This window comes from Mytilus galloprovincialis, chromosome 6, assembly GCF_965363235.1.
Source record: "Mytilus galloprovincialis chromosome 6, xbMytGall1.hap1.1, whole genome shotgun sequence".
Lineage (NCBI taxonomy): Eukaryota > Metazoa > Mollusca > Bivalvia > Mytilida > Mytilidae > Mytilus > Mytilus galloprovincialis.
The window spans coordinates 15,680,780-15,699,324 of NC_134843.1; the positions used below are offsets into that span (position 1 = coordinate 15,680,780).

Genomic DNA, 18,545 nt, shown 5'->3' on the forward strand with positions numbered 1-18,545 from the left:
CAAACATTACGTTTAAGCAAACTGAATATTACTAAGTATAAGCAAGAAAAATCCTTGAAACATTTATTTCACAAAATTCATATTGTCTTTTGTTCACCCTATTTTCAGGGTCACTGCTAAATAAAAAAATAATAATTTAAAAATGCGTTATTAAAAGTTTTTGTTAAGTTTTATTTTTTTTAGTTCTAGTTATTTTTTTTTTATAGTAACAGCTAGAGTTAGAATATGACAAAATTAAAAAAAAAAAAACCCAAAAAAACAGGAACTTGTATTTACCCTATATACATACTCAGACTGACGTGAGTTTACAAAATTTTACATTTACTTTAAAATGGATAAAATAGTAGCTTATCAGTTGTTTGTAAAATTCTCTTAAAAAAAAGAAAGTGAATTATTTTTCAGTATTAATGAGGATTTGTGTAGTAAAACTACACAAATCCTTGATACTGGGTAAAATTATGCACTTGTGTGGCTTTATATATAGTTTTTATGTTCATAAAAAATTTAAAATGATAAAACACTCTCTGAAGAAAAGTTTTAAAAGGATGCGGTTTGATTGTCATGTTTTGGAATTTTTGTCAGATTTTCGAAATCCTCTGGTTTTATCCATTTGAATGCCTTAAAATAAATTGCCCATTGACCCTCATTTTTCTTTTTATAAATCTTTTACATGTATGATTATAAGCCATTTGTAAAAGTCTTATAAAATCTTATTTATTTTTTAATAGTTTTTGAGAACTTTAACTTGTCAATGATAAAGCTATGTAAAATCAAGAGAGAACAGTTTCCCCAAAAAATTTCAATGGCTAATATTCGAAAACAAGCACATGGACCTCTATATTTTTTTTTGCTTTTTTGCTTCCTTTATAAATGCCCTATCAATATATACTAATGTTATGGACAGTTATTTATTTTGAAACTGAGTAGCAAACTTCCTTCAGATGGACAATGTTATTTACAAGGGTCATTATTATGCGTTTTTTTTTCAGGTCTGCGTTCAGGTCTTTAGTGTTACCTTTCTTTTTTTTTGCGATTGCTCTAAGCGACATTTTGCATTGATAGAAGCGGTTTTGTTGTTTAGACAATTTTGGAACGATGCCGACAGAAAGTTATGTTGGTGCTGTTGATAATGGAACAAGTAGTTCCAGATTTCTGGTAATAACCTTATTTAACACCTCATCCAAAATCTATTGTTGCAAAGAATCCTTGTCATGTCTGTCCCTAGTCCAAATAATTATGACGTCTGGCAAGGCTATTTTAATTTTTTTTCTGGGACGCCTTCCTACTACGGAACTAATGTACGGAAGGTGTCCAGAAAAAAATTAAAATAGCCTTAACTACGAAAGGCGTCCCAGAAAAAAATTAAAAAAGCCTTGCCAGACGTCATAATTATTTGGAAATTTTGGATTAGTCTGTCCCTACTGACATGACTGACATAAATGGGAATACGGGTCCGTTCGCGCCCATTCACGTTCGCCCCCTTTCACCAGTTCACCTTGACACCCTACATGTTCGCACCCAAAGTCTGTTCGCACCCTACATGTTGGCGCCCTATTTGTTTGGTTTTATGTTTAATATGAGGCAGGCATTACCTGTAAATGGGGACGAAGTCTGTGTGAATTATTTTTTTGTAACTTAAATATTTGTTTAAAAAAAAAAGAAACGGAAATACCGTAACGTTTCCGATTTTGGTTCTGTTGTTAGGGATTTAGTTGTGACGTTATTTAAATTATGACGTCATATGCAATGTAAACAAAGAAACGCTATCTTCAGGTAACGTTTTTCATATCAAGGAATTATTAAAAATGAAATTGGTATTGTGCGTTCCTTCCTATTTTATACTAGACTGATAAATATATATTTTACTCAAAATTTCATACAAACAAGACCGGAAAAAGGAAGAACATGGTACATTTCTGCGCAGGTCCGGGATTTCAAAACACGACAAAAAAAATTTGAACGATTTTGAGTTCATTAGTACAATGAAAAATTCGGGAAATTTTCCCGTATTTTTTTTTATTGAATTTTCTACTGTAATAGGGGACTTCGTCCCCATAATATCTTTGTAATTAAGTTTTGGCAAGTGTATTCCTATAAGTATATATATGTGTTGTCATTGTCTCAAAATAAAGTGAGACAATGTTTTTTTTTTGTGTTGAGTAAATCTTTATCTGTCTATGATGTATTGTTAACATCAAATCATTGTCATTGTCTGTAACGTTGTTTTTTGTGTTGAATAAATCTTAATCATGTTTTGGTTTGTGTATTGCAATTTGCTATAACTTTATTTCATTGTTTCAAAATAAAGTGAGATTCAGACAACGTATTTTTGTTGTGTTGAATAAATTTTAATCATGTTTTAGTTAGGGGATTGCTATATTTTTTGGTTTCATTATTTCAGATCAAAGGGGACAAGCTGTTAAAAACCAATTATTTATCTTATGTGTTTTTCACTTAAAATCTTCAATGTTTTACTGATCTTTACTTATACCAAGCTAAATACATGCAGTATTTAAATCAAAGCTATTTAAAACAACAATCATGATTTTCTAATTTTCAACTTGAATTTGATTTAAAATTGGTTGCGAACGTGTAGGGTGCAAAAGTGTATTGGGCACGGACGGACCTGATACTCATAAACGGTGACCTAAACTAAAGCCTGAGTAAAGGCTATGCTTATCATTTGAGCTTTTCATGTTTTGTGAAGTGTTGTAGTGATCGGGAAAGTCGTGCGCCCTGCGCCTATAGCGCATATTGACAAGAAATGGCGCATAATGTGTAATGTTGGTGTTTCCCTATGATATTTTATTGTTGTTGTTACTTTTGTTTATGTCACAAGTATAATGTTACTTATATGACAAATAAAGAATTATATATGATAATAGAACCATGCGGTTTAACGTCTCGGGTGTTTTCCTATTGTAATAATAGAACCATGTGATCTAACTGATAACCCGAAAAACGTATTTAACCATCATTCATGATATATTTTTTTCATAAACAACTTTAAATTTGTGAAATTTGGCTAGTACAGACGAGATTTAACACTAATAATAATCTCATTTAGTTTAGCTTTCTATTATTTTGATTGAAGAACCCCAAAGACTTTTTAGGAATATAGTGTTTGTCTCCAAAAAAGACGCTTAACTGTCCTTGTTATTTTGTGGTCTTTGTCTCGTTTTGACATTTTTTAAACATGACTTCAGCGATTTGTTGTTTTGTTCTATGAATTAATGGTACTCTATACTGTTATTCTTGCCACACCGTGATGAAGTTATAATAATACAAGAAGTGCAGAGGAAATGCCTGAAATGTCCTCTGATACGGAACGTCTGGAATAAGTATGGTATCGACCAAGACCCAGGTTCTGCAAAAGGAAATCACGAATTCACCAACATTCCAACTGACTTCATTTTCAGAAAACGACATCTGTAACAAACATAAACTTTTAGCTACTTCTTTACAAGCAGAACCAAACACAATGAAAGTCCCAACTATGTACTGGCTTCCGAAGCTGCACAAAAAACCTTACAAATATAGATTTATTTCATCTTCCAGCCATTGTTCAACTACTAAATTGTCTGTTTTACTTACTAGTACACTTGGTACAATTAAAAACCTGATAATAAATTGTTCAAATAAGGCCTTTGAAAATAGTGGAATTAATTACTTTTGGAGTGTCAAAAACTCGTTGGAAGTACTTGATAAATTGCATGCATATATTGGTGATTTTGAATCTGTTCAAAGTTTTGATTTTTCTACCCTATATACCACTTTGCCTCATATTCTTATTAAGAAAAAATTCACATCCCTAATTAACTGGGCATTTAAAAAGTCGGAATGCGAGTACATATGTTCAAACTCTTTTAGATCATTTTTTAGTAGCAATAAACAAAAGAACTATGTCAATTGGACATGCTTTGATACTATTTATGCACTTGAATTTTTACTTGATAACATTTTTGTTCGTTTTGGAGATTCCGTATATCGTCAAGTTATTGGAATTCCAATGGGGACTAACTGTGCACCACTTATTGCGGACCTGTTTTTGTATTGTTATGAGTTACAATTTATGACTAAAATTAGCAAAGACCCATCAAAACAACATTTAATACAAAAATTTAACAATACTTTTAGATATTTGGATGATATATTGGCTCTAAATAATGACGACTTCAGTATGTATACTAAAGAAATTTATCCTGTAGAACTTACTTTAAATAAAGCTAATGATAACAATGACCACTGCCCTTTCCTCGATCTTGATATCTATATCATAAACGGGAAGCTTAATACAAAAATTTATGATAAAAGAGATGATTTTTCATTTCCTATTGTTAATTATCCATTTTTAGATGGTGACGTTCCCTTGTCACCATCTTATGGTGTTTATATATCTCAACTTGTACGATTCGCTCGTGTATGTAACAATGTATTAGATTTTAGCGAGAGAAATTTATGTATTACTGAAAAATTATTACACCAGGGTTTTCGATATCACAAACTGGTCAAAACATTTACTAAATTTTATCACCGGTATAAGGAAATAATTCGTAAATATAACTCAACATGCAGACATCTTATACGTTCAGGTATTTCACATCCAAAATTTTATGGAAATATTCTTTATAAAGCACAAAAATGTCAGTATTCTCCTCAGAAACTAACAAAACCTTTAAGTAGACTTATTAAAAGGGGATATAGTTACGATACTGTTGTCAGGTCATTAAAGATTGCATATTTTGGCTTTAACATTGATTCACTGATAGGGTCTTTGTATCGGAACTAAACACATTTATTTCTAAAAAAACAGTTGTTGGCATGACACGGGTTATGTTCTTCTCATATATTTTATGATAGTATGATACTAAACCCCTAACGGGAGGGATTGTACCTGATATTCATATGATGAAGACATAATCTTTCAATCAGTTTAATTGAGGTCTGGAGCTGGCATGTCAGTTAACTGCTAGTAGTCTGTTGTTATTTATGTATTATTGTCATTTTATTTATTTTCTTTTGTTTCATCTTTTGACATCAGACTCGGACTTCTCTTGAACTGAATTTTAATGTGCGTATTGTTATTCTTTTACTTTTCTACATTGGCTAGAGGTATAGGGGGAGGGTTGAGATCTCATAAACATGTTTAACCCCGCCGCAATTTTGCGCCTGTCCCAAGTCAGGAGCCTCTGGCCTTTGTTAGTCTTGTATGATTTTAAATTTTAGTTTCTTGTGTATAATTCGGAGTTTAGTATGACGTCCATTATCACTGTACTATTATGCATATTTTAGGGGCCAGCTGAAGGACACCTACGGGTGCGGGAATTCTCGCTACATTGAAGACCCATTGGTTGCCTTCGGCTGTTGTTTTCTCTATGGTCGGGTGGTTGTCGCTTTGACATATTCACCATTTCCTTTCTCAATTTTATTAATGTACAAAAAACAAAAAACATGAACATGAACACGGCAACAGTACCAGTTTAAACATTGTAAATACATTAAACGGTTAACTTAAATATTGTTCGGGTTGGAAGAAGTTATTGTATATTCATTGAAATTGAAATTACAAAATCACAGGAACAATACCCATGATTTTATTTAAAATCATAAAGGTACAAAATGTAAGTACAAACATCTCTTTGCCAAAATATACTGATACATTTTTTTTTACAGAAGTCAATTCAAATGGCCCACTCATTTGACAACATGGCCCATTATTTTTTAAAATGGCCCATTAAATTTATTTATGAGGGGCCCTGGGCCCATAGGAAAAAAAACCTTCCAGATCACTGGTGTTGTCTCATTGGCAACCATACAACATCTTCTTTTTATGTCCACGCCGCAGCAGGGAGGATCATTAAGTTTTACCTATGTTCGTCCATACCTCCCAAAATTGATTTTCATTAGCACTTCAAATTTAGTAAACTGTCTTTAGTCTGACTCAACCACATGTTATCAAACTTACAAAAAATGTATACGCAATGCTTATAAGCACAAAACACAGATCAAGTAAGTTTTCATGACGTTGCTTTTACCATTCTAGAGTTATGCCCTCTAGGAATGAAATAGTTGCTGAAATTTGTTTCCGTTCACTAACTTGCTAATGCCAGCCTCAGCCAAATGTTACAAAACATATGCTTATTACCGCAAAACAAAGATCAAGTTTGAATTACCTCAAAACACATCAGGTATGAGTTTTGGTGGCGTAACTTTTACCACTCTATAGATATGCCCCTTAACAAATGGAAAGAAGTTTCCATTCTCTACTTTAGTTTGCCTCAACTAAATTAAATGTTATGGCTTATGAATCTTATACACAATGTTTATTACCACAATACACAGATGAAGTTTGAATTAAGGTTGCATCAATTTTACCTTTCTTGAAACAGGCTATTATTTGAACTTGGAATTATTTTTAATTATGGAATTTGCATGATTTCTTGTGTTTAAAGGAGTAGGTTCAGTAAGACCCCTTTTTGGCCCCAAAATATAGCAGTTTTACAAAATTGTTAAAATGTAAACCTTTAGTTATTTATTGGACAGCAGAATGCTTCTGCTACATAAATATGTGCTGTTTTTGACAATACAATGCACATATATCCGGTACTAGCACCATTAAGTCATGCTAAATTACTGAAATCCTCATAATTCTAGCATTTTAGTTAAATTTTAGACAGTTTTCATGTAAAACGAAAGTGGCCGCATTCGTGTTCATCCTTAAATTGTAAGTTGTATTTGATGATAATACATACCATATATAAAGGTTGAGGATTAACACGGATGCGGCCACTTTCATTTTTACCAAAACCCATCTGAAAAGTGACATTTTTCGGCATATTAGGTAGATTTTTCATATTTGAGCTTGAATCGGATCGTTTTTAATGACTAAATCGGTTAAAATCTTTCACATAAACTAATTAATTCAAATAAAATAGACACTTAAGTGTTTAAAAAGTGGTCAAAATCTTTTGTCAGATGAACCTGAAATTTGAGGCCAAAATCGGTCCTTACCGGACCTACTCCTTTTTTTGATAAATTTCATGTTTATTTGGTATCATAATCTTTTGAGCGGTTAATAACACTTTCCATACAATGTATTTTGGTTAGATAGTGTTGTGCGCGGCGCAGTACATTCTATTGAAAATATACTATTTTCTTTGTAATAGAAAGTGTTGTGCGCAGCACAGAACATTTCAGTACAGAATAAACATGGAATTTATTAAAAGAATCATTAACAAGAAATCAAGCAAATTCCATAATTATATAATAATTCCAAGTACAAATAATATTATGTTTTGAGTTATTTACCTTTAAAATGTTGTATGGAAAAGAGGACCAGCCTGATATTCACATGTATACAAAACAATGAACGAAAATTAAAAAAAAACACATGATATACAAGAACGATGGAAAACCACTGAACTACAGGCTCCTCACTTGGAACAGGCTCAATCATACATAATATGACAGGGTTTAATATCACTGGGTTAAAATGTTAAACAACAAGCTTATTTATTTCAGCCAACTACATGTATACCTATACATGTATATAGTATACATACATTTTTGTACCTGATGACAATTTGATATTCAAATAGGATAATACATGTATGAAATCATAAAACAATTATTTAAAGACACCTTAATCCATTTAGCATGTTTAGTTTAAGATAAAAAAAAAATTTATAAAATTAATGAACATATCTCCATCTCCATCATGCAAAGCTCTGATTCTGTACTTTTTGTCCTGCTTTGTCATGTTTGTTTGGGGGTCCTTCTGTTTTTCCATTGAAAATATCAAAATGCTGTATGTGTATTAAAATGTAAAGAATGAAAAAATTCTGACCAATTACATGTACATGTACACTACATGTATGTTTATATATAAAACTTCACTATTTTGGTAAAAAAACAGAGAATTATCAAAGGCATGTTTTACAATCACTTTCCTGTGTAACTGACATTATACAGACAGGTCAGGTTGATTTTGTTCATAATGTTAAGTATTAAGTGATAGCTTGATTTAGCAGTTAACAGGTGATAGGATATTAACTGTTAGAAGTTGCTTTTGTTTATATATAATTATGCCACATGCAAAAGATGCTTGGATTAAAGGTAACTAAAGGCAATGGAATTTTATTCATAAAACATTGTAAAAAGTGATGATTTTCCAGTTTTTGGACAACAATTTAAAAAAATTTTGAGCAGTTTTCATTAAATTTTGGTGTAGATTTATATCTATTAAGACAACCTCCTTTAGGTTTTCATAAATTTATGATATGACATTGAAAAGTTATTGCACTTTATTCTTTGAAAACAAGATGGGCTTATCATGCGCTGACAGCGCAGCTGTTTACTTATCTATACATTATGTTGGTTTAGGTCTTTTTCGGTTTGATCACTTTGTTAATATTTGTTTTTGGTTTTGGATTATAAAACATTTTGACCTCAAGCATCATTATTGAAATGCACACCTGGTGAACTAAAATGTTTACCTTTTATATGTTATCATAAAATGTAGCATATTCTTTCTTATGTGTCAAGGCCAATGACCATGATGACATTAAGTATAAATGAAAAAAGTTGGAGAAAGGAATAAAACATTATGGTTTAGTTTTATTCTTTATACTCAAAAGAAAGATTAAACCATAGAACTTTATTCATGAACAGTGATCAATCAAGGATTAAAAACAAATCCAGTAACAAAATCTTCTCAATTAATCTTTAAAAGGATGTCATTCAAATACACATACTACAAGGGTACTATAAACACATTGGTAATTATATATTACATTAGGATGCAAGTTTGAAGAAGACAATCACAAAATAGACAATTTTGATAAGAACTACTTGTGATACAATGTATATCAATGATATTGTCTTTAAAGTTGCATTATTATTAGTACATATCAGTTTGATGACTAAGTTTAGACCTTTAACCCCCTAAGTCCTAAACCTTGAATTACAATCTTTTCTTTCAGATATTTTCCAGTACAACAGGAGAGCTTATTACATATCACCAGACAGAAATGAAACAGATTTGTCCAAAAGAGGGGTAAAATAGAAACTTTCTTTATGCCCCATTTATGGTCATTATGTTTTCTGGTCTGTGCGTCTGTCCCTTTGTTCGTCTGTCCATCTGTGCGTCCCGCTTCAGGTTAGAGCTTTGGTTAAAGATTTCGGTCAAGGTAGTTTTTGATGAAGTTGAAGTCCAATCAATTTGAAACTTAGTACACATGTTCTTGTTTAACATTTTTTAAATTTTATTACAATGTAGCAGGATACATCAAATTCCTATTCATTATTGATATGTGGTGTTATATAGCATGTATATTTGTACCTCAATTCATGTTATTGTCAATATTGACCCTTTTCATCAATAAAGGCTTTAAATGAAGCATACGAGTAAAGAATGCGTTCGTCGATATTCAACAGTAAACTGAATACTTTATGAAATTTTTAATTTATTTTCAATTCAATCTATTTAAAATTAAATCCTGTAATTGCTCCTGTTCTGATATGTCGTGCATCCTTGATGCGCGACATATCAAAACAGGAGCAATTAAAGGATTTAATTTTAATTAGATTGTTTTCTATTAATTAGTTGATATTTAATTTGCATAAACGTTACACAAGATATTTGATTTTGACAAGAAGAGTTCAATGATACAAGAACTACAAAAAAAGGCTCCTGGTTCTGTTAAAATACTTAATGAATTTTTGAAAAATTCACCACCTGTTTTTATATCATTGTACATGTATTGTAAATTATTTAATAATGTATTAGATACTGGAATTATTCCACACTCTTGTACAAATGGCATTATTAAACCTGTGTTCAAAAATAAATAGCATAATTAAAAGTAAATATGATCTCAGTTTTTATGTGACCAATCTGAAAGGCAAAATTGAGGGTAAGATTGTAGACTTTACATGTACATTGTGTTGTATAATTTTACTTATAAGTCATTATTTATAACATAGTGGATATTTTTTAGATGGGCAGAACAAGACCCTATGGATATATTGAATTCTGTTATTGTATGTATTGACAAAGCTGTAGAAAATCTGAAAGCTTTTGATAAAGACCCAGGGTGTATAAAAGGTAAATATAACATATACAAAGATTTAAAAAAGCAATCAATTTAAAAGTAAATAAAGGTGACATTTACAGTTTAAGTTCCTATACAATTGTTGATAAATGATCTTAACTGTTGCATTCTTGTTGTTGTACTGATTTCTGATAAGGTCGTTCTTGGTAAATTAAATAAATTGTTTTGGTAGTAGGCAGACTATCAAGTTACAAAAATGTACTAGGTCAACCTGTTTAAATTATGTCTTTGAACAACATTGATTTTATGTGGCTTAAAATAACACAATATTTACATAGATATTAATTTCTGACAAAACACCTTACAAATAAAGTTGATCGTAAGTCTAACACAATTCAGTATACTTACGATCAACTTTAGTCTTTAAGTTTTTTTGTGAAACTCATTCCAGGGAATTAGATGGTGTCTTTTGACAAAGGTTATAAGCAAGCAGTTCGATATAAGCAAGCATTTCAAGCTGATTGCTTAGTTGATTGCTTAGTTTTAATTGATAAATTTAAAGCCAGATGGTGACCTATAGCTGTTAATTTCTGAGTCATTTGATCTTTTGTAGAGAGTTGTCTTATTGGCAATCATACCACATCTTCTTTTTTATATTAAACTCTCAGGCATATATTTTATGGCTAAGCAATGCATTTAAACCCTTGTTAAGGCCAACTAAAATTAATTAGTAGATTTTCATCCAAATTTTTGAAAAAAAATGGGGCGGGTGGGAGGATTTTATTTTTTAAAATTTTATTTCAAATGAAACCCTCGTCACGAGTTCTTCATACTGCGGGGTATATGCTAGTGGAAAACAAGCTTGTATAATGTATATACATGCTGTATAAGGAATCCTACACTATTTTTTAAACTCTTTAAATAAAAATCCCTGATTGGCAACCACTGTTGTACATGTAATTGCTGTTTTAGAAACCTATTTACAGTATGTGCATCAAAAAGAAGAGAAATGCTCTCTTCAGTTGGACTATACCTACACCAAATTTATTTTGCTTTCTAAGCAATGGTTTGTAGTCCCCATAAAACCAATAAAATGTATTGGTGCAATTGTATGCAGCACAAGTATTATGAGTACAGAATAAAATTTAAACTCAGTGTTGAAAGTAATTATGATGTAAAACATGAACTTAACCAAAAAGTAGTTGGTGTTTAATGACTAAATTGAGGATATTGGGACAGTTCCTGTGTGTTGTTTGTCAACAAAAACAGCAGCCATGGGTAAATATAAGGGCTTGTTATAATTAAAATGCGTGTTTGTCGACTTTTCTTCTCAATATACGGTCATAAATCAAACAAGTTCGTTCTTGTGTCAATTTCTATAATCCAGTCATGTTTTTTGTACCTATTTGTTCTACAATTCTTGCGCTTTGGATATTATTCACAGTCCAAATTTCCTGACACAACTCATTGTATAAATAAAGTAAAAAACACGGTTTTGGATTCACTTAAATTTATTATGTGACTACCGCAATTTGCGTTCAAGGACAAAGCGTTTTACTCGTAACTCGAATTTTTCATGCCCTTCTCGTTATCAATCTCTATTCTCGGTAGATGATGTTGTCATCATAAAGCAGCAGAATATGTCGACTTAATCATTTTCGTTAGATTACTCGAAGAAATACAAAAACGAAATTGAAACAAGAAGTGTTGAATGAAACAAAATTATTGATGGTTCCCGGTAACAGACATGATCAAAATCCGGAAATCTTATTTTTGTTAAATAAAAAAAATCGGGGCGGGACGATTTCAGAGGAGCGGGCGGGGATGAAAATCTAGCAATTAATTTTAATTGGCCTAATAAGCTAGAGTATATCAATGAAGTGTATTTTGTAAATTTTCTTTTCATTGTGTTTGTTTTATTGTTAAAACCAAAGTAAATGAATTTGATTTGAAAAACGTTTAGACATATATAATTTCAAAACAACTTTCTTGCTCTCGTGTAAGCTCTAATGATATTAATTTTTTTGATCTTTGTAGCTATTGGCATAACTAACCAAAGAGAGACCATTGTGGCATGGGACAGAAAAACAGGGAAACCATTGTATAATGCTATACGTATGTGTTAGAGCTGTGGTATAGATATTGTTACTGGTATAAAAAAATGATTTAATTGATAAAGTTATAAATTTTACATACCTAGATAGGGATCTACATAAAAGAAATTACAGGTACTTTTACAATGCAATGAGATTGTGAATTTAGTTATATTTTTGGGGAATATAAACTGCCTTCAGATGTTTCGGTGACAAATATACTTTTATAACATACATTGCATAAATCTTACAAACTGTCTACAAGCCTAGAATATACAAACTAGATTTGCTGAGAAAAAAAAACCAATATGTGATTCAAGAAAAATCCATGTCAGGCAATTCACAAATAGCAAAGCATTTGATTTAAAATAAGTTCCTAAAACCTATTTGTTTTTTTTTGTCTATTATTTCAGTTTGGTTGGACGTAAGGACATCTTCAACAGTAGCAAAGTTAATAGCAAAAACACCACAGAAAAGTAAAGATTCTTTGAGGGTAAATATTTAGTCTCATATAACAGTATATAAAGTCCATAAAAGGCTGAGACTGGCTTTAAAATTTATTATACATTGGTAATTAAATTGTCTTTCTCAAATTAAAGAGCTTGAATCTGAAAAATTAGACTGTCTTTGATGTTCAACATTTTGTCTTTCTGAAATGAAAAAAAGCTTGAATTTGAAAAGTTGGACTATCTTTTATGTTAAAATTATGTCTTTCTAAAATTAAAACAGCTTAAATCTGAAAAATTGGACCATCTTTTATTTTAACATTATTATGTATCATAGACGATGTTTAAGTTCAATTCATTGTGTACATTTGCATGATTTCTCATGTTTATGCCTAACTACAACATTTGCCTTTTTGTTTTATTAGCTCACCTGGCCTAAAAGGCCAAGTAAGCTTTTCTCATCACTTGGCGTCCGTCGTCCGTCGTCGTCGTTAACTTTTACAAAAATCTTCTCCTCTGAAACTACTTGGCCAAATTAAACCAAACTTGGCCACAATCATCATTGGGGTATCTAGTTTAAAAAATGTGTCCGGTGACCCGGCCAACCATCCAAGATGGCCGCCATGGCTAAAAATAGAACATAGGGTAAAATACAGTTTTTGGCTTATAACTCAAAAACCAAAGCATTTAGAGCAAATCTGACATGGGGTAGAATTGTTCAACAGGTGAAGATCTATCTGCCCTGAAATTTTCAGATGAATCGGATTACCCGTTGTTGGGTTGCTGCCCCTGAATTAGTAATTTTAAGGAAATTTTGCTCTTTTTGGTTATTATCTTGAATATTATTATAGATAGAGATAAACTGTAAACAGCAATAATGTTCAGCAAAGTAAGATCTACAAATAAGTCAACATGACCAAAATGGTCAGTTGACCACTTTAGGAGTTATTGCCCTTTATAGTCAATTTTTAACCATTTTTCGTAAATCTTAGTAATCGTTTAGAAAAATCTTCTCCTCTGAAACTACTGGGCCAAATTTAACCAAACTTGGCCATAATCATCATTGGGGTATCTAGTTTTAAAAATGTGTCCGGTGACCCGCCCAACCAACCAAGATGGCTGCCATGGCTAAAAATAGAACATAGGGGTAAAATGCAGTTTTTGGCTTATAACTCAAAAACCAAAGCATTGAGAGCAAATCTGACATGGGTAGAACTGTTAAACAGGTGAAGATCTGTCTGCCCTGAAATTTTCACATGAATCGGATTACCCGTTGTTGGGTTGCTGCCCCTGAATTAGTAATTTTTAGGAAATTTTGCTGTTTTTGGTTATTATCTTGAATATTATTATAGATAGAGATAGTAAACAGCAATAATGTTCAACAAAGTAAGATTTACAAATAAGTCAACATGACTGAAATGGTCAATTGACCCCTTTAGGAGTAATTGCCCTTTATAGTCAATTTTTAACCATTTTTCTTAAATCTTAGTAATATTTTACAAAAATCTTCTCCTCTGAAACTACTGGGCCAAATTAATCCAAACTTGGCCACAATCATCTTTTGGGCTAGTAGTTTGAAAAATGTGTCTGGTGACCCGGCCATCAAACCAAGATGGCCGCCATGGCTAAAAATAGAACATGGGGTAAAATGCAGTTTTTGGCTTATAACTCAAAAACCAAAGCATTTAGAGCAAATCTGACAATAGTAAAATTGTTTATCAGTTCAAGATCTATCGGCCCTGAAATTTTCAGATGAATCGGACAACCCGTTGTTGGGTTGATGGCCCTGAATTAGTAATTTTAAGGAAATTTTGCTCTTTTTGGTTATTATCTTGGATATTATTATAGATAGAGATAAACTATAAACAGCAATAATGTTCACCAAAGTAAGATTTACAAATAAGTCAACATGACTGAAATGGTCAGTTGACCCATTTAGGAGTTATTGCCCTTTATAGTCAATTTTTAACCATTTTTCGTAAATCTTAGTAATCTTTTACAAAATTCTTCTCCTCTGAAACTACTTGGCCAAATTAATCCAAACTTGGCCACAATCATCTTTTGGGTTAGTAGTTTGAAAAATATGTTCGGTGACCTGGCCATCCAACCAAGATGGCCGCCATGGCTAAAAATAGAACATGGGGTAAAATGCAGTTTTTGGCTTATAACTCAAAACCCAAAGCATTTAGAGCAAATCTGACATGGGTTAAAATTGTTTATCAGGTCAACATTTATCTGCTCTGAAATTTTTAGATGAATCGGACAACCCTTTGTTGGGTTGCTGACCCTGAATTGTTAGTTTTAAGGAAATTTTGCTGTTTTTGGTTATTATCTTGAATATTATTATTGATAAAGATAAACTGTAAACAACAATAATGTTCAGCAAAGTAAAATTAACAAATAATTCAACATGACCGAAATGGTCAGTTGACCCCCTTAGGAGTTATTGTTCTTTATAGTCAATTTTTAACAATTTTCATAAAATTTGTGAATTTTTACTAACATTTTCCTATGAAACTAATGGGCCAAGTTCATTATAGATAGAGATAATTTTAAGCAGCAAGAATGTTCAGTAAAGTAAGATGTACAAACACATCACCATCACCAAAACACAATTTTGTCATGAATCCATGTGCTTCCTTTAATATTCACATAGACCAAGGTGAGTGACACAGGCTCTTTAGAGCCTCTAGTATTGCAATGGCCTTGTCTGTCAGCTTTTAAATAGATATTTTGTCAGAAACTACAACACAGAATTGCTGTATATTTGGTCAATGATTGTAAAGTGTCATGTGTGAGCATTTTTTCGGATCTGTCAGAAGTTGGAAGTAGCATAAGCATGGCACAAGAATAAATAAATAAACCACTTAAATACACACTTCTGAATACACCACCTGTAAAACTTCATTTGCTGACATTACATCGTAAATTTACATTGGCAACTCTCAAAATATAGTATTGTTATTTCTCAATAATGTGTATATGTATTTTATAAATTCATATTTTTATATTCATGAATACATAATTTCAAGCATACATTTGTAAATCCACAGTATATATGTGTTACCTAATTTTTAAGATTAAACTTAGTTTGGTAATTTCAGAAATACTGTGGTTTGCCAATAACAACATATTTTAGTGCTGTAAAACTGAGATGGCTACTGGACACTAGTGAAGAAGTGAGGAAGGCTGTCAAAGATGGCAGATGTCTTTTTGGAACAGTTGATTCTTGGTTATTGTGGGTAGGTTTTAAAGATATGTACCAGTAGTTATTTTGGTATATATGTTACAGTGAATTTGTAAAATCAGGGATTTTGTAAAATCCCTGGAATAATTAGTGATTTTGTAAAATCACTTACAGTTTAAGTTATTTTGTAAGATCCCTGAAATTTCAGGGATTTTACAAAATCACTGAAAATTTTGCTAGGAATTTTACAAAATCTCTGATTAGAAGTTTAAACTTGATATTTGAAATGTGTTTTTCTTAATCTATACTAAACAAACCAATGATTTTGAAATAATTTTGTTTGATAAATACAAGTTAGCTAAGTCGTTAAAACGACTTAAAAATAAAACTCCAACCCGACTCTAATCGGCTTCCGTACAGTGGAGATATACTCCAATGGCAGTCTTTCTTGCTAAAATGTCATGTGTAAAACGTGATAAACCATTTTTAGGACTATATACTGTCCTTTATATTTAGGTCTATGGGAAATGCATACAAATGACTTCTTTTAGAGAACCAGGGAATGGAATGAAACCAAACATAGCATGAATGTTCCTTATGAGGTGCTGACCAATTTCCATCTCTTAAAATTTAAATGTTCAGCTAAATACAAATTTCTATCAGGTTGTATGTATGCAGACTTTGGCGGTACCATGAAAAGGAAAGTTTTCCTCAAGGGGGTCAAGATCAAGGATCCGGAAATTTTTTCACCTAATTTCGGTCATTTTGGGATAACTTAAAAGTTGGTGCCCTTTTTCAAACAAAGATTGTGTGTATGCTCATACAGTCATACTCGTAGCATTAACGAACTTGTTTAACTGTTGCATCGCATTTACTTCAGAAATTTCCCTACCATTTTCCTTAAAATCGATCTTGAGCAATAAAAGGAAGACAACAGTTTAAAAATGAAATGATTTTAATGACTCAAAACGATAAATTTCTCAAACTTCGCATACATTTCTTTTGATTTTGAAGCCAAAATTATCACCGGATGTTTTACGACAATAGTAAAACGACCAATTCTGGACTCATTTCCGGGATTAGTTTTGTTTATCAAATTCACAGGAAATCGTCGGCTTTTTAACTGTTTTACCTTAAATAGTGTTTGAATATTAATTATAATAGTTGGACTTGTTTAATTTAGCATGAAATCATTTTGAATTTATGATTTTGTGTCTAATTTACGGAATAGAATTTCAAGCATGCGTATTAGTAAACAAAGCATGTGTGTTTGTAGTGAAACAATATTTTGTTCTACGTAAATTAATTTAATTTTAATTTAATTTTAAATCAGAATTGACAATTGTCTAAGCTGAGAAAAGTAATAAAAAAAATGCAGACAGTTGTTATGAACTTTTAATTTCTTTAAAATATTAGTTCTGAGCTCGTGATCAATAAAAAAGTTAATTAAAAACACAGGTAAAGAGATTAGCGATCATTAGCCAATATTTCCCAGTGGCATTAATTACTATAGTTATTAGGAGGGCCCTCAGGATTATAACACTTTACTGGAGTGGCAGTTTTATTACAGGAAAAGGATAACAAACAAAAAATAAGTTAAAAATGGCGATTTAGACAATGTTAGAAACTCGATCTCAACGAAATGACATTGAATGACCATTATTATTTCTGTAAAAAAAAAATTTGTCCTAAATCCCAATTACTCATTTAGGACAAAATACTTTCAGTTTAGGTCAAGACTGGCATATATGACCGTTTCCGGACCCTTGGTCAAGATTAAGCTGTGAAATGTAGGTTACCTGTACATAAATTATAGATTCGTTGATGCTTCCTGAATTTACTCGTAAATTTTTTAGCTCACCTGGCCTAAAAGGCAGACTTGGGGTAATTGTAATTGTAATCATTAATCAGCTGTAATTGATTACAATTTTTCAAGTAATCAGTGTAATCATTAATCAGCCAAAAATCTGATTACATGTAATTTAATTTAATCAATTACTTTTCAAAATACCCTGTAATCATGATTACTTTTTGATTACATTCTGATTACAATGAAGAAAAATATTTTGTGTTTTTGGTCATTAAATGAACTTCTTTGTTATTCATATTTGATAAATTTTGAACATATTGAAATGGTTTGGTTACTTTAAGCATGTCTACTTCATTAAAAAAAAAACTGTTACAGTATTGAAAAGTCATCATTAGCCTAAGCAGAGACATATAATACAACTATATACCTTTTATCTTATTAAAAGATATTGTACATACATGTACATGTATATTCATCGTTTTATAATGATCTTCATATTAATATTTGATAACTGTTATTTATTCAAGTAATACTTTTCTTTAACCCTGAATTATAATCTTTTGTTAATTTTTGTAATTTTTGTCAACTTTGAATTGACAGGTAGGAGATTAATTAAGGTTTGTTTTTATTGCAATTACCAATTGAGTATAGCTGTAGGGAAATATATATGATAAAAGATATATCAGACATGAGAATTTATCTAATTAGCACAAACTAAATTAAAAGTTGGACAAATATATTGTTTAAAATTTTAAAAAATGTATTTGGACTGGACATGTAAAATGCAATGATTTTTAGTACTTACATATTGTTTACAATTTGATTAAACATTTCTTTTAAAATTTAACATAGTTTTAACTGGTAACTTTATTTCATCCATATTTAAACTTCCATAAACTGCAACTTGGAATACATATAAATTATGAAAGAGGTCAGAAGACAAACAAAAAAACTCTT

At 31.1% G+C, this 18,545-nt stretch overlaps 1 protein-coding gene across 2 annotated transcripts in view; it reads left to right on the forward strand.

Annotated features, from left to right (window-relative positions):
- The first annotated feature begins 1,013 nt into the window (after window positions 1-1,013).
- LOC143079052 (glycerol kinase-like) overlaps window positions 1,014-18,545 on the forward strand; it is a 37,100-nt gene continuing 19,568 nt past the window's right edge. For both annotated transcript variants that reach the window (XM_076254194.1, XM_076254196.1), the window contains exons 1-6: window positions 1,014-1,155; window positions 8,982-9,055; window positions 9,999-10,105; window positions 12,090-12,167; window positions 12,559-12,638; window positions 15,696-15,833. In XM_076254194.1, the coding sequence (XP_076110309.1) occupies window positions 1,096-1,155; window positions 8,982-9,055; window positions 9,999-10,105; window positions 12,090-12,167; window positions 12,559-12,638; window positions 15,696-15,833 (537 nt within the window). In that variant the 5' untranslated portion in view covers window positions 1,014-1,095. The remainder of the gene's footprint in view (window positions 1,156-8,981; window positions 9,056-9,998; window positions 10,106-12,089; window positions 12,168-12,558; window positions 12,639-15,695; window positions 15,834-18,545) is intronic.